Genomic DNA, 17233 nt, shown 5'->3' with positions numbered 1-17233 from the left:
AAAAATATTAGCAAATCAATTAAAAAATTGGGAAGGCCCATTTTGGTGGCTCACACTTGCAATCCCAGCACTTTGGGAGGACAAGCGGGGGAGGATTACTTGAAGCCAGGAGTTTAAGACTATCCTAGGCAAGAAAGCCAGACCCTGTCTGTATAAAAAATAAAAAAATTAACCAGTCATGGTGGTGCACACCTGTAATCCTAGCTACCCAGGAGGCTGAGGCAGGAGGATTGCTTGAGCCTAGGTATTAAGGCTCCAGTGAGCTATGACTGTACCACTGAACTTTAGCCTGGGCAACAGAGCAAGATCCTGTCTCAAAAAAAAAAAAAGGAAGGAAGGAAGGAAGGAAAGACTGGCAAGAGACATGAATGATCTGTAACAGAATATGGATAATAAACACATGAAAAAATGTTCAACCTCACCAATATTCATGGAAATGCAAATAAAAAGAAATAAGGAACCACCGCATATTTAGAAGAACAATAATATCCAGTGTTGTTAAAAATTAAATGCTAGCTGGAAATAAAAACTTGCGTTTTCTTAGAAGATACTCTGGCCAAAACAAAAACACAAGTGTTTATTATCTTTTGACTTAGCTATCCTACTTTTAAGAATTTAAACTAAAGAAAAATTCAGAGATGTGGGGAGGCATTTACAAATATGATATCTCACATTATTTTCATTTGCATACATATATTTTTATGTGATAAACGGGAAAAAATCTAAACATACAATTTAACAATATTTAAATTATGGTACATCCATGTAATAGAATATTATACAATTAAAAATAATTTTTGAAGAATGTTCAGTGACATGAGAGTATAATTATGATATATTACTAAAGCAGTATGTAAATATTACATATACCATGTAATCTCAATATATTATTTTTTAAGTATGTAGAGAGAAGTGTACCAAAGTGTTAAATAGTTATCTCTAAGTTTGGGATAATGGAAAGTTATTTTCATTTTTATACAGTTCTGTACTTCCTCAATTTTCTATAATAAATTTGTAGTATTATTAAGAACTTTTTTAGAGAGAAAATCTTGACAAATCAAGAGAAAAGAGTAAAAAATATATATATTTCTTAAATGTTTTTCTTAAAACACTTAAACCACTTACCTGTGGTATACAATCAGTGTATGCAAACATTGATTTAAAGCGGTCATCCATGCTTATGTGGTAAAGAACACACATTGCTATTTGTTTGTAGTTGTCATTGCCTAGGAATAAAACATCATGGTGATGATGCTATAAATACATATTTTTATATAGCACACTCACGTTAATGTACTACAACTTAAACTACTGAATAAAATCTTTATATAAACTTAATCTGAAAAATATTTTGAGCTATTTCAAATCCAAAGTTTAGAGCAAGTATATTCACGTTATATGTGAAACATCATTAATTTTCAAGACAGAATGTCTATTTTCCAAGGTATAGTTTTGAAAAAGAAAATTAACCCTAAGAATTAATTATTTTCATGAGTCCAATATAAAAACAATTGGGTCATTACCCTTCCCATCTTTACTGTTTTATCAAAATATGTGATTAATACAGTTCATTGACAGTGGTGATGTATTAGAAATAGTAAATAAAAAAGCATCTTTCTATGAATCAGAAACTGAAAATATCATCCAAATGATGAAAGAAGTAAAGTAGTAGTTATAACAAAAAAATAAAATATATGACTATAAAATGCTATAGGCTATAACATAACCGAAATATAGTATGAAGAATGTCTCAGAATTTCTAAGGTAAGATTATTCTGGTTTTACATGCTTTGAAACTGAAAAAAAGCAAATACATATCAAGATTTGAAAAACAAAATGGGACTTTAATATATCATTTAATCCTACCTGCTTTCAGACAGAACATACTTTAAGGACCTACTTATGATCTCAAAGTCAGTGATAAAACTAGAGCCAGAAAAGTTGCTTACAAAAAATTTTATCCAAAAAACAATATCCTTTTTGAAAATTCCGGGCCATGAGAAATCCTGAAGATATTCCCAAGGTACTTAGAAATTCTTTAGAGAAAATAAACTGGCATTTTCTTTTCTTTTCTTTTTTAGAGACAGAGTCTTACTCTGTCACCCAGGCTAGAGTGCAGTGGCACAATCTTGGCTCACTGCAATCTCCGCCTCCCAGGTTAAAGGGATTCTCCTGCCTCAGCCTCTTGAGTAGCTGGGATTCAGGCGCCCACCACACCTGGCTAATTTTGTTTGTATTTTTAGTAGAGACAGGGTTTCACCATATTGGCCAGGCTGGCCTTGAACTCCTGACCTCATGATCTGCCCACCTCGGCCTCCCTAAGTGCTGGGATTACAGGCATGAGCCACCGCGCCTGGCCCTAAACTGGTATTTTCACAAGGCCTAGCGTAGAACATGGAAGTTGTTCAGTAAGTATCTGCTGAATGATTCTGTTTTTAATATTTAAAGATAAAAGCTGAAGAAATAAACTCATTTAATCAAATATAGAAATTACTAGCTCTAAAAGGGGTTCAGAATTTGAGACAGATAAGATTTGAGACAGAAGTATTAGTTTCAAGAGGTCTTTTAAGGATCATGCCTGTAATCCCAGCACTTTGGGAGGCTGAGGCAGGCAGTTCGCTTGAGGTCAGGAGTTCAAGGCCAGCCTGGCAAACATGGAAACCCTGTCCCTACTAAAAATATAAAAATTAGCTGGATGTGGTGGTGTGCGCCTGTAATCCCAGGTACTAGGAAGGCTGAGGCAGGAAAATTGCTTGTACCCAGGAAGTGGAGGTTGCAGTGAGCCCAGATCATGCCACTGCACGCCAGCCTGGGCAACAGAGCAAGACTCTGTCTCAAAAAAAAAGTAAGCAAAAAATATAGTGATCCTCTATCTCCCAAATTTACTCTGAACTTCTTTACCATTTGATATGTTTATCTAACATATAACCTCCATGAAAGCAAGGATTTTATTCACTGCATTATCCCCAGATGCAAGAATAGTACCTAGCACAGAGTAGGTATTTAATAATTGTTGATTGGCTAATAATAATCATTTATTAAACATTTACTACATATCAAGAGCCATGCTAAACAGACTGCATGGCATTGAATCTCAAAACAATCTGTCAAATAGGTCTTATCATCCCTATGTTTCAGATGAGAAATCTACAGTTTAGAGAAAAATAAATACTTGCCACATAGCCTTGTAAGTGGTTGAGCGGGGATTTAAACACAGGTCTCTCTGATTCCCAAATCTTTACCAGGTTATGTTACAATACTACTCTCAAACATTTTTCTTCCTCATTTGATGCCTTTGGTATTCAACATTTTTACATCACAGGGTAAAACTGTTTTCTAAGTAAGATATTATCAGGTATAAAAGACTGATAAACACTGATATATGAGGGAATTAAACATGTTTTAAAAATATACTGCTTTTTAAATCCAGACTTTTAGATTTTTCATCTTGAAAAATTGTTTGTCTAAAGCCTATTTCCTATTGCTTACAATAGCAGTAAGAACAACTCCTTGGGATAGGATAAAAACAATATATGTTTTTCAGATGAACGGACACCAGTAAGCATTTTCATCTTAAATAAAATCTATAAATTCACTAATTCAACTACTTGGAATACAGCATATACAGGAAATACATTTTATTTATATGAAATAATATTTATTTAGTTCATCTATTTTTAATTTTTCCCTATGGCATTATTTATAGAAAAATTAAATTTATAGAAAATTTACAGACTAGAGAGTCAAATCATTTAAGGTAAATTTCACATTTCTTCTATTGTTTGAAGAGCTTTACTACAAAATTTATAAAGGAGAAGCTGAATTAGAGTCCGAGATAGGCTCTAAGGATAATGACTATTGACTAAAGTTAAAATAAAGCTAAGATAAAGTAATGTGGGAGAAAATAATATTTAAAGTCTTTGTTTAGGGGTAAGAATTTTATTTGGAGGGCAGTAGGTAAAAATTGTGAAATCGCTCCAAGTAAGAGAAAAGTGCAGACAAATAAATGCTCTCAACCCCAACAATTTTGTCCTTAAGTTTGGAGCAATCTAAATATGTAAGATTTATCAATTTAAATGTTAGATTTTAACAGACTACATTTTTATACTGTTGAAGGCACCAATTTATACTTATTCTAGTATAAAGCACATTTGCCATACTAAAACTTAACGTTTAAACAGGTTCTCATGATACGTAGGTTAAACATGAAAAATTCCAACTTTATTCCCCAAGGAGGTAGGAATCCCTTAGTCTTAGTCAGACTGTATTTTACATTATTCTTGTCCCCTGGAAATTGAGATATTTGAAAATCTTTTCAAACAGAGTTTTAAAGCAAACTCTTATATTCTGAAGGAAAGTTTCTCTTTCCCTGTAATTCTAGTTATTTTCTATAAGTCCTAGTCCTACTTAATTTTTACAAAATATTTGAAGATATTTTCTCTAGTAATGGATTCACTGAAAACTAGGATTCTAAGTAATACAACTTATTAAATGGTAAAAGAAACAAAGAGAAATCAATAACCAATATAAAAGATTCTTCAACAACAAAGTAAATAATCAAACATTAAAATTCAATGTGAGGCTAGGAATGAAACAGGAAGCTATTCTATACTCTAGGAGAATCTGTCTGCTGTTCATGTCAATGAAAAAATTCTAAAAAGCAATGTCCTGAGGTGGCACATCATTCAGGTAATGTGAGAGGAAGGAAAGACTCACCTTTAAAACATAGGTACTACATTAAAAGAATAAGAAATTCCTGAACATTGGGAGAAGCTAAAAAAATTAAAATAAAAGAATAACAAGGGAAATTCTCTAATTAATTTTATATACATATATGTATACATATAGCTTGTGTGTGTGTGTGTAGCTTCCAAAGGCAAACTCAGGATAAAGGGTATCTGTTAGAATAGAAAGTACAGAGAAGAGTCTGAAAATTATAATAATTTCTACTGGCAGGATGAACAATATAGATAAAAAGCAGTTCTCAGATATAACAATTTATATTAATTTTATATAGAAAAACTAAATGTCTAATTTCCAAAAGTAGGATGATTCATTTTGCAGCCAGTCCTAATTCTGCTCTTATGTGCTTTCTCATTTTCCTTTTCTCTTTACACTTACGGTCAAAGGTGAAAGTTCCTTGCAGTTCTCCCACACCTTCCTACTTCTCTATCTGTGATCCTCTATTAAAAAAACTCTGAATACGTTTCCAATTTCCTATAATATTTATCTAAAATGATCATCATATTCAAAAGTTTGCTAAAAACTAAAGGACTGAAGTTAAGAGAAGCTCTAGGGACACAAGGCTATGGACAACTAATCTTTCTTATACCATAATTCTCTGAGAGAAGGTTAAAGAGAAAGGGTTAAACAAACAATGGTATTGTTCCTATTGCATGTTCAACATAGTTTTTCTCATTTAGATCTTACAGTAATTAAAGGGGTAGGTATTATCTTTGATTCAGAGATGAGGCAATGACATTCACTAAGGCTATGACCCTTTCAAAAGGAAACATAGATATGAATCTGGGATTCAAACCTAGGTCTGACTATAAAGCTCATGCATGTACTTTTAACCAAGCCTTCCAGGAGGCAGCAGAGAGAGTGAAATCAATAATGCCAAATAAATGTAAGTTATCATCATCATTCCTTAGGGCAAAGTACAGGAAGGAGATGCATCTAGAGGGACTCTGTACGATCTGCTGCACCTGGGACTCGTGGGGAAAAGGGTGAGAAGACTGGCAGTGGTGAAGAGAAGAGATGAAATGGAGAAATGCAATCAGATATTTCTCAGAGGACCTGTGCCCAGATATAGCAGGTTCCAGTGGATGAAAGAATTTCTTGATGGGGCAAACTGCATTATCTCCCAAGCAGTTTTGAGGACTAGACCTACAGCAGCTTAAGTTCTGAAACTCACTCTCACTAAATTGGACAATAACTGCTATCAAGCTGTGATTTTAGGAGAAAATGTGCTAGAAGCTTAAAATGTAGGTAGACTGATAAAAGCAATACTCTAACATTGGTTGACAGCTCAGGCTCTGGAGGCAGACTGCTCGGGTTCAATCTGTGGCTCTTCCACTCATTAGCCATATAGCCTTGTGAATGTTATTTAAATTCTGTGTTTCAGTTTCATCATCTGTAAAAATGGGATAATAACTGTACCTACCTGAAAAGGTTGTTGTGTGAGGATTAGATGAGAGAATCCTGGTAAAGCAATTAGCACTAAGTTTGACGTACAATAAACCAATTCAATAAATACCATTTCTTATTATCACTATTATGTTGACAATAACTTTTTCTGTTTTACCAATACAACAGTACTATCATGTGTTCCTAATATATATGATGCTTTGTGTTTTTTATCCTCAAGACTTGAACTGTAGTTAGAAGTAAAGTAAGTTGGAGACGCAGCCGAGATTTCTGAGATAGGCTAGACACAGTTCAGAGGTATACTTTGAGCCTATGGCTGAGCCACTTACCTTTCTACCTAGTCGTTTTCCTGTAAAGCTCTGCTGTTTGGCCGGACACAGTGGCTCATGCGTGTAATCTTAGCACTTTGGGAGGCCGAGGCGTGTGGATCACCTGAGGTCAGGAGTTCAAGACCAGTCTGGCCAACATGATGAAACCCCGTCTCTACTAAAATATAAAAATTAGCCAGGTATGATGGCGGGTGCCTGTAATCCCAGCTACTCAGGAAGCTGAGATGTGAGAATCGCTTGAATCTGGGAGACGGTGGTTGCAGTGAGCTGAGATCGTACCACTCCACTCCAGCCTGGGCGGCTGAGTGAGACGTCTCAAAAAAAAAAAAAAAAGGAAAAAAGAAAAAAAAACTCTGCTGTTCATAAAATTTAGGCTTAGGAGAATCATCTTATATCTGAGGCTCTACTCAGTGACCCATATGTAATAAGATCCCATGATCATTCTCTCACTCTCATAGTTATAAATCCCTTAATGAAAAAAAAAAAAAAACACTTTAGTAAAGAAAATGATCCCCTCTCAATCCCGCCCCCCCCAAAACACACATTGCGAAATCTCTTATCCTTTCAGGTTTCCTTCTTTTAACGGAACTTACTTTCACTCCTAAAGTGGGGAACAGTCATGGAGGTGATGGACTATCAAGCAGATGAAAGAACAGACAGAAGTCTGAGGACACTGAAGAGAAACCTCACAATTAGCTACCCTGTTTCATTTACCTTTAAACAGCATGTCCCAGGCAAATAAAACCTATATGAGCAGAGGCGTTTTCCCCATGTTTTTAGCTGAACACAATTGAACAAAAGAAATTGGACTATAACTAGTGCTGCACCAGATATATATATATATATATATATATATGCACACAAACACACACACACACTTTTTTTTTCTTGAGGAAACAGTGTGAAATGAGGTGATGACAGAGCTAAGGGACTATAATATTCTAACCCAAGTTGCTAACGTGTCTTCTGGATTTTATGTGAGTGAAGGTTCCCCTAGAATTTAAACAATTGATTTACAAATAACTATAAATTTAATTTCCCCCCTTTTTGTATTTAGTTAGGGAATGAAAAAGATAAAAACTGGCATTTGGCCTTTTATTCAGAAAAATACGTAAATATTTTATAAATGGTCTTGTTACCCACATATTATCTTGATGATTCTAGTTATATCCTACAGTTACAAATCACATATTTTCTTTCTCTTCTAAATAATTTCAATATATGAAGACTACAGTATATAAACCATATGTATCTTATTCACTGAATCATAAATACATAAATAATCAATACTTAATAAAAATGCAGCCTATAACTTCACGGCATCTAGCAGATATCTGACACCTACAACAAAAAAGACAAGGCATTTTAGAACAAAAGTGAGTATGTGGAGTGGGAAGATGTCTGGCAATAACCTGAATTCATCTATTCAAACACAGCTCTGCAAAGAAAGTAAAGGCTCTTTGGCAGCCAACATTTAATATTACGACTTAAAGGCTAATTTGCAGATCACATAGCAATAAACAGCTATTAGAGAGATTAAATGGTCTAAGTAAAATAAAGAGCTTATCTTTTATTGTACACTAATAGTCTTCTTCATTCACTGAAAGAACATCTGAGTTCTTACAAAATAAAGCTCAAGAAAAAAAAAATCTTATATACCCTAAGTGAATTCCTACATGAAATGAGGATTGCAGGGTATGATTTTCTCATAAGAATTCATGACTAGAAGCCATAAACTGTAGCTAACCAGCTATGATTCCTCTACATCCTACAAATGGCAGACATTTCAAAAAGGTTCCTTTAAGACATAAAGACATCAATTATTCCCTAACGGCATCCCAAGTAAAAACAGGCTGCCAACAGTCAGCATGCTGGCACAGCACCAAAGGCTCTGTGAATTTTAAGCAACGGCAGTGAAAAGACTGAGTATCTTGAGAACTAGGTTCTTAATGACTGGAGGTGGATCAGTCAAATCTGTTCAAGTAATAAGGGCAGGGTAGAAAAAAAAATGGCCTAGTCATTATGATTCCTTTGGTATTTATGGTAATAAACATGAATCATGATGAACTCACTGGCTATTAAATGCAGAGGTCATAAGTACTTCGATAGGATTTCCACAGGAATTCACCGTTAATTAGCTGGATCATTATTTGAAAGTGTTACTGAATTATCTTAGCATTTGTGCAGCCATTCCCCTCAAATTGGTCATTCCCAGCTGAGGGCAGTTAATGCCTTAACAAACTGGTCATTAACTCCAGTAACTGATTTTGTGGGAATTATTGCACTTATAAAGTACATTCAAGAGTTTATAAGAAACACTGCATCTTTTTTTCTTTTTATAGAAATTTACAGCTGTAGTTCAGCTGGAGCAGCTGAAGGAGAAAAAACAATCAGCTCTCTGGGCTGCTCTCACAATCGATTTTCTGCCAATTAAAGGGCAAAACACATGCTGATGAGTTTTGAATTTTAAAATGCCTTCAGTTTTTTCATCTCTGAAGTGATTAGTAAAAACACCATTCAATTACTAATTTTGTAAGACACTTGGGATTTTTCATTCACAGTTCAGTCAAGCAGAAATATGAGTTCTGAACACGAGAACTCAAAAGCCAAATTTCCGCTTCTGCAGTAGACCCAGCCCAACACTGTGAAAACAAAGTGAGAACACAAGTTATGGGCCACATTATTAGCCAGATTCTCATTCCCTTCTATACTCTATGTCTTCTTTCAAAGTAGAACACTCCCTTTGATGTCACAGAGGCTCCATGAAAAGATAAGAGAAGTGGGAATATAAGCACACCTACATTAGGATAGAACAGCATTAAGGTGATATATTACCCCTGGAAAGTCTATATGAATACAACATGCTTCAAAATTTGCAGGTGTCTTTACAGTTATTATGGAGTTAGAGCCCCTAAAGTTCTATCAATACAGTGAAAATGACACAGGCGAAAACCACCAGTTAAAAGATAATTGCAACAATTATTGAACATGTTAACTACACACTGACATAGACTAAAAAACACATTGAAGTTATATCAGAACATCTTTGATAAATGTTTCCATATAATTTTATGCTTAACTTATTAGAGCATATACTGCAGATATGTACTCAGTATAAACAGATAGCCTTAGTTTAAACTTGAATTTGCACAGACCAATGTTTAAGACTGTAACTATACTGGATGATCTCTTTTATAATATATTTGTCTATAGTCAAGATTTGAGATGAAGAGATAAAAACCAATAGTTGTTAACCAACAGTTAAGGGGAAAAAATAACATAATTTATAGGTTACAAAGATCAGTATGAAAACATTAAGTACAACAATAGTTTCTGAGGTGCAGTGGTTCATGGATAAGTAATTTTTTATGTCCAATTATTTAATTTAAAAGGTACGAGAAACTAACATTGCAGATCTACCAGTAAGCTAAACACTCTGTTTTTAGAGATATTCACTAAATGAGTACTCTTATATACAACATTTTTGATAGATTTTCATGTTTTAGTATGTACAACTGTACATTTTGCCATGCAGCTTATTTTTCAACGTCTTCAATTATTTCATTATGTCCTCTGTAGAATTTTTATTACATCCATAGAATGCAAGTTATTTGCAATAAGCCCTAAAGAATATACATACTTGTGGTACAAATGATAAGGACCAAAATAAAGCCCTTAACAATGACTGCTTTCTAGCCTATATGTCCACATCATTGACTTAATATGTTTTGGCCAAATTTTACCATCTAGAAATGGAGACACCCTAGGCAATATTCACACACACACAGTATTGGAACCAGCTGGTGATAGAAGAATCTTAAGAAAAAAGGCTTCTTGATTTAATTGGGAAAACAGGAGGAAGCATAAATTTTACTGCCATTAATAACTTCAAGCAATCTTGATATGAGTCTACCTCACCCTGACGGCAAGACATGTGCTTTCTGTTAAACTGTTTGCCACTTCTGACCCCTATTGTTTGCTCACTTGATCAGGTAAGAAAATGTAGGTTTATTTATAGGATAAATGAGGCCTATTAAAATTGAGAAACAGTGTAGTAGTCTATGAGGAGTTGCGTTCTGAAACAGATGTGTGAAATTCCATAACAGTTCGGTAATAAACAGACCAACCAAACCAATTTATTTTTTAAAAAATCTACTTTAAGTTTCTTAAAGAAACTATCATAAAGGCAACCTAGTTTCAAAAAAATGGAAAACACTTCATTTTGCTTGGAAATCATTATTCTGACCATTTCTAAACAGTTTTTAATAAGTCAGAAAAGGCAAAATGTTGCTTTCTTCACAAAATAGTTTCATTTTTTCATTCTTTATGATGCTGTTGGTAAATTAAAAGTTAGATCATATTAATATAAAGTAAATAAGTGAATTTAACATTGTGGAAAAATTTCAAAGGTGTTCAGAAGTTAACTGTGTCAATTTTCTTTTAAAGACATATGACAGAATGGTCAAAGGAAATAACCCTTAGTTCTTATATGATCAAAGTTTAGAGTTCAACAGTATATGCTCTGGTGATCTCCAAAAATAAGGGAAATGAGACTTGTCTAAACCGGAAGAAATCAAACATTTATCACTTAACTCTTGACCTGGTCTGACTCCTTACATGCTGATGAAACCTTTCTACAGCTCTGTAAAATGCCCCGAACTCGTATTACCTAAATGTAATCTAGACAAAAATGAATCAGGTGCCATTCTTACTCTCAAAATCAATTTTGGGTCTACTCACAGAATAGAGAAACATTTATATCAATTTGGAACACCTTAGAAACTCTAATTTGTCTTCCAATGAAGACAATATGGTCTAACATTACTGACTAAAAATTAGACCTTTTGAAATTATTCACACAAAATTGTGAAAAGGCCTGATGTGCTATTGAATTTAGGAGTCCCAATTTTCCTGTCATAACCAATAACATTAGTTTCTGCACAAGCCAGCCATGGAAACTGGCACAGACTTAAAACTCTTAAAGTTAGAAGAATCAAAATTTACACAGGTAGAACTCGGAATCAAAATTTAAATGATGGCTCAAACCTTCATACTAGTAGCTTTCAGTGCCATACATTTATCACTGACCAGGGTGGCTCTGCTGATTAAAAGATAACTTAAAGAAATATGTCAGAGCTATTAACTTTTTAAATTTGCCTATGTTTATAAATTATATATGAAAATGCTTAACACAAGTACACCAGATGAATATTTATTGACTCAATTTATAGCTATTATAATTATTCTAAGTATAGAAAAGCTTAGTAACATCTATAGGTAACACTACTAATTCCTCAGTTTTTAAGGATGAGAAACATTCTCATCTCTGCTTATAAATGAGCTAAGGAGGTATCCCAAGGCAGGGTAATTTTATGATACTGGGTTCTAATTACATGGACTTCTGAATACATTTAAAGAACAGTTTACTAACCTAGGATTAAGACTGTCATTTCATCTATTTGAACACTGGTTCTCAAACTATCTGTGGTGGTGAGCCAGGTTTTTTATTTCTTTCCCTAACATTTTTATTAAAGTATAATAAAAATGAAATTAAAAGATATATAAAATAGAAGATGCAAATTTTTATTATTACATCCAGCAGACAAAATCTTATTCAGTCAAACTGCTATATGTGTCTAAGTGCTTACTTTCAATTTTTGGACTTACTCATTATAGACCAGTAACAACTAATAACAAATAGACCAAGTATTGCTCTGTGGACCATAGTTTGAGTATCACTGTATTAGAAGATTCCTGCCCTGAATTCACTGATACATGAGAAAGCTACAAAATATAAGTGAAATTAAGGTGCTATTTCAATGTTTAAAACAAACCCTCTATAACAAACCCCCTATACCCAGGTCTAGAAATACTCAAAACTGTGAAGAAAACTGTTTTATGTGTCCCTGATCTCTCATTTGGCAACCATTAGCCCCCTCAAGTCTTTCCCTTCCTTTTCTCCCTCCTTATCATGACTAACATTTGTATACGACTTTCTAGTTATCAAATAAATATATGTTTATTCTCTCATCTGATTATCCGAACAAACCTGTGAGAGAGGACCTATTTTATCCCCTAATTTTCTAAATAAGACGAAAGGTTCAGTGAAGATCAACTGACTTGTCTAATGTCACTCAGGTAATAAAGGGCAAAGGGAAGACTCAAGCTCAGCTCCTTTGATGTTCCTTCCTTTCATGTGTTCCTTTCATCCTTTCATCCATTCACCCCTCTAACCACCCACCAAATATTTATTGAGAACATACAACGTGCTAGACATTGTTCTAGGTATTAGGAGTAAAGAAGTGAAGTAAAGAAGTGCCATGCTAATGGTGCTTCAATATTCTTCATCTGCCTCTTCCTACACGTTGGCTGAGACTGATGGAACTCCATATTGTCATGGAGCTTATGTTGTTGGGGCCTGGAGGGTGGATAGGGGAGGTGGGTGGTGCACAGGTAGTAAACAAGATGATTATATGGAATTTATATTCAATGATGATTAATTACTATGGGGTAGCAGCTATATTTTGAAGATAGAGCTGACTGGATTCCTAAGAGTTTGGATAAAGCACAGGAGGGAAAGAGAAGGGCTGAGGATAACTCTGCCAATTTTGGTCCAGTTAACTAGAAAGATGAAGTTACCATTTACTGACATGAGAAAGACTGTGAAAATAGTAAATTGAGGTGAGGGTAGGGTAGAGATCGAGAGCTTAATTTTGAACCTGTTAAATCTCAGATGCTAATAAGGCATCCAAGCAGTAATATCTGGACCAAGAAAATCGGGGAGGAGGCTGAGATTATTTCTATTGCTATTTAGGAGTCATCAGTATAGGCAGAGCATTTAAATGAAATGAATGAAGTCAGCAAAGTAGTAAGCATCGATAAAGTCCAAGGACTAATCCCTGGGGGCATTCTAATGCTTAGAAATTGGAAAGAAGAGGTGGAAGCAGAAAAGGAGACTGAGAAGGACTGGATATTTAGGAGGAAAGCTATTAAGAGTACTGAGTCCTGGAAAACCAATGGAAAAAGTTAAAGAAGGAGGGAACTGTAACAAATACTGCTCATAGGTTGAGTAATATGAATACTAGGAATTGACCATTGGCTTTGGCAATGTGCAGGTCACTGGAACTTGACTAGAGTAGTGTGATGGGGTGTTTGTGTGGGAGGTGAAGGGTGAGAGTGACAGCTTGATTGGAAAAGATTCAGTAGTGTGTAAAACAACGAGGGGAGGGGACAGAAAGAGGAGAGAACAGAAGGAAGTGGGAAGAGGGAGACAGAGAGGGAGATGGGCAGATAGGGAAAGAGAAACAGAAAGAAAGAGATAGAGAATAGGGAGAGAGGGCATATTAATATATATGAAAGGGAAGAGGGAAAATGAAAACAGGAAATGAAGATAACTCGTTTGAGGAGAGTTGAAATGGGAAGAAAAGAAACAACATGGTAACTAGAAGGTAAAAGAAGTGAGAGTGAAAAATAATCTTTTTTAGAATTGCTACAAAGAGAATAAGACATCTAGGTATACAACTTAAAAGGGATGTAAAGGACCTCTTCAAGGAGAACTACAAACCACTGCTCAACAAAATAAGAGAGGGCACAAACAAATGGAAAAACATTCCATGCTCATCGATAGAAGAATCAATATTGTGAAAATGGCCATACTGCCCAAAGTAATTTATAGATTCAATGCTATCCCCATCAAGCTACCAATGACTTTCTTCACAGAATTAGAAAAAAACTACATTAAATTTCATATGGAATCAAAAAAGAGCCCATATAGCCAAGACAATCCTAAGCAAAAAGAACAAAGCTAGAGGCATCACACTACCTGACTTCAAACTATACAACAAGGCTACAGTAACCATAACAGCATGGTACTGGTACCAAAACAGATATATAGACCAATGGAACAGAACAGAGGCCTCAGAAATAATGCCACACATCTACAACCATCTGATCTTTGACAAACTTGACAAAAACATACAATGGGGAAAGGATTCCCTATTTAATAAATGGTGTTGGGAAAACTGGCTAGCCATATGCAGAAAACTAAAACTGGACCCCTTCCTTCCACCTTATACAAATATTAATTCAAGATGGATTAAAGACTTAAATGTAAGACCTAAAACCATAAAAACCCTAGAAGAAAACCTAGGCAATACCATTCAGGACATAGACATGGGCAAAGACTTTATGACTAAAACACCAAAAGCAATGGCAACAAAAGCCAAAATTGACAAATGGTATCTAATTAAACTAAAGAGCTTCTGTACAGCAAAAGAAACTATCATCAGAGTGAACAGGCAACCTACAGAATGGGAGAAAATTTTTGCACTCTATCCATCTGACAAAGGGCTAATATCCAGAATCTACAAGGAACTTAAACAAATTTACAAGACAAAAACAACCCCATCAAAAAGTGGGAGAAAGATATGAATAGATACTTCTCAAAATAAGACATTTATGCAGCCAACAAACATATGAAAAAAAGCTCATCATCACTGGTCATTAGAGAAATGCAAATCAAAACCACAATGAGATACCATCTCATGCCAGTTAGAATGATGATCATTAAAAAGTCAGGAAACAACAGATGCTGGGAAGGATGTGGAGAAATAGGAATGCTTTTACACTGTTGGTGGAAATGTAAAATAGTTCAACCATTGTGGAAGTTAGTGTGGTGATTCCTCAAGGATCTAGAACCAGAAATACCATTTGATCCAGCAATTCCATTACTGGGTATACCCAAAGGATTATAAATCATGCTAGTATAAAGACACATGCACACACATGTTTACTGCAGCACTATTCACAATAGCAAAGACATGGAACCAACCCAAATGCCCATCAATGATAGACTGGATAAAGAAAATGTGGCGCATATACACCATGGAATACTATGCAGCCATACAAAGGATGAGAGCATGTCTTTTGCAGGGACATGGATGAAGCTGGAAACCATCATTCTCGGCAAACTAACACAGGAACAGAAAATCAAACACTGCATGTTCTCACTCATAAGTGGGAGTTGAACACTGAGAACACATGGACATCACACACCAGGACCTGTCGGGTGGTGGGGGGAAGGGGGAGGAACAGCATTAGGAGAAATACCTAATGTAGATGATGGGTTGATGGGTGCAGCAAACCACCATGGCACGTGTATAACTATGTAACAAACCTGCACATTCTGCACATGTATCCCAGAACTTAAACTATAATTTAAAAAAATTTAGTTAACATTTTAAAAGCTGACATAAAAATTTGGAACATTACTCAATTTAAAATGTACAATAATATCACAACAGAAAAAAAAAGTGTGAATAAACTCAAAAATTCAGAATTGTCCAAAGGAGTTCACCAGTGAAATGCCACTTTTATTATTATTATTATTATGTATGCACTCTGTAAAACACTGCCATCTGTCACTATGTGATGTTTAACTTTTATCCAAGAACGAAGGACCTTCCAAAGAACACATTTCAATTGCGTATTTATGCTTGCTCTTGTGCTAAAACCATCCTCAAGCATATCAACCAATCCTCAGCTTAAGAAATCTCTAAACCAAAGCAAATGAGAGGTGCAACAAAATATGTGCATGATGCATCAAACAAAAAGCTAGGAAAATTTAACTTTTCAAGTTACTTTTGAAACACTATCAGTACATATTCCAGGGTATTGAAGAATACACTATGACAAGGAATTTCCTTGCCATCTTCCAACCCAGGATAGTCTGATGTAAGGAAGCACCCTTGAGACATACCAAGGTCAAATGACTTAATAAGTTTTGACAAGGAAAAAATTTTTTTTGAAGATCTGATTCTTGGATAAGCCAAAAAAATCTTTAAACACTTTTAAAAAGGTAACACTATAAAAATCCCCGAAAAGACTGTATCTAACAATTAAGTAAAGCCAAGTTTTGTAGGTCCAATTCAATTTGCAGATAATCACATTTGCTGAAACTAATGGCTATGATAGATCTCCCAGATGGTAGCATTAAGTTACCAGACATAAGAAACTATCTGTCAAAGTATAGGAATGATAGAACTGAAATGATTTATAACTGATACTGAACTAAGCAGAAATAAATTTAGTATCCTTATGAAATCTCAGGAAAATAACATATTAAAAAATAAGAAATGAATAAATTTGGTAATATTTAAGAGAAGGAAAACAAAGGAATATTCAGATATAAGGTTTTCCATGGAACCAGTTAAATTTTAGATTTTCTGCACTCTTAGGGAAAGATCAAAACTACTCAAACAAATCAATTTCAGCATAAGATAGAAAATTTAAAATAATTATTTATAATATTCTTTACAAATCCCTTTTCGTGTCTCTGGTGTTAATAGAAAAAACTAAAATCAAAATTCTTAAATGAAATGCTTTATGTGACAAAACAATATTAAAATAATTTTGGTTCTACTGAATTACAGTTTCCCTTAGAGCCTTCCATGGAAAAAGGGCTGAGCTATAACACAATTTCTCCTTTGCCTTTAATTATTCAAATCACAAAACCTTAATTATATATATTTTTTTCAGTTTGTTTTCCAAGTAAACTTTGAGTGAAGTTATTCAGTCATTAACACCAATCTCACAACAGCAGGGGTCGCAATGTACTAGTTAAATGTTTCAGGAAACTGAGAAGCAGATTAACTGTTCATATTGCGTAGATTTATTAGAGCATGAAAGATTCACAACTCATTGTACTCTAGTGAAAATAATCTATCATTAAATATAAAAAAGATTTTTCTGTTGTG

General features: G+C 34.5%; 1 protein-coding gene across 3 annotated transcripts in view; it reads right to left on the bottom strand.

Moving 5' to 3' along the window:
• Positions 1-17233, bottom strand: part of KIFAP3 (kinesin associated protein 3) — a 182393-nt gene that overhangs the window by 85420 nt on the left and 79740 nt on the right. For all 3 annotated transcript variants that reach the window (XM_058442156.1, XM_058442157.1, XM_032161020.2), the window contains one exon: positions 1126-1226. In XM_058442156.1, the coding sequence (XP_058298139.1) occupies positions 1126-1226 (101 nt within the window). The remainder of the gene's footprint in view (positions 1-1125; positions 1227-17233) is intronic.

Source organism: Hylobates moloch, unplaced genomic scaffold, assembly GCF_009828535.3.
Source record: "Hylobates moloch isolate HMO894 unplaced genomic scaffold, HMol_V3 SCAFFOLD_8, whole genome shotgun sequence".
Taxonomy (NCBI): domain Eukaryota; kingdom Metazoa; phylum Chordata; class Mammalia; order Primates; family Hylobatidae; genus Hylobates; species Hylobates moloch.
The sequence above is the reverse complement of the archived record's forward strand: the minus strand, read 5'-3'. Positions and strand labels throughout refer to the sequence as shown.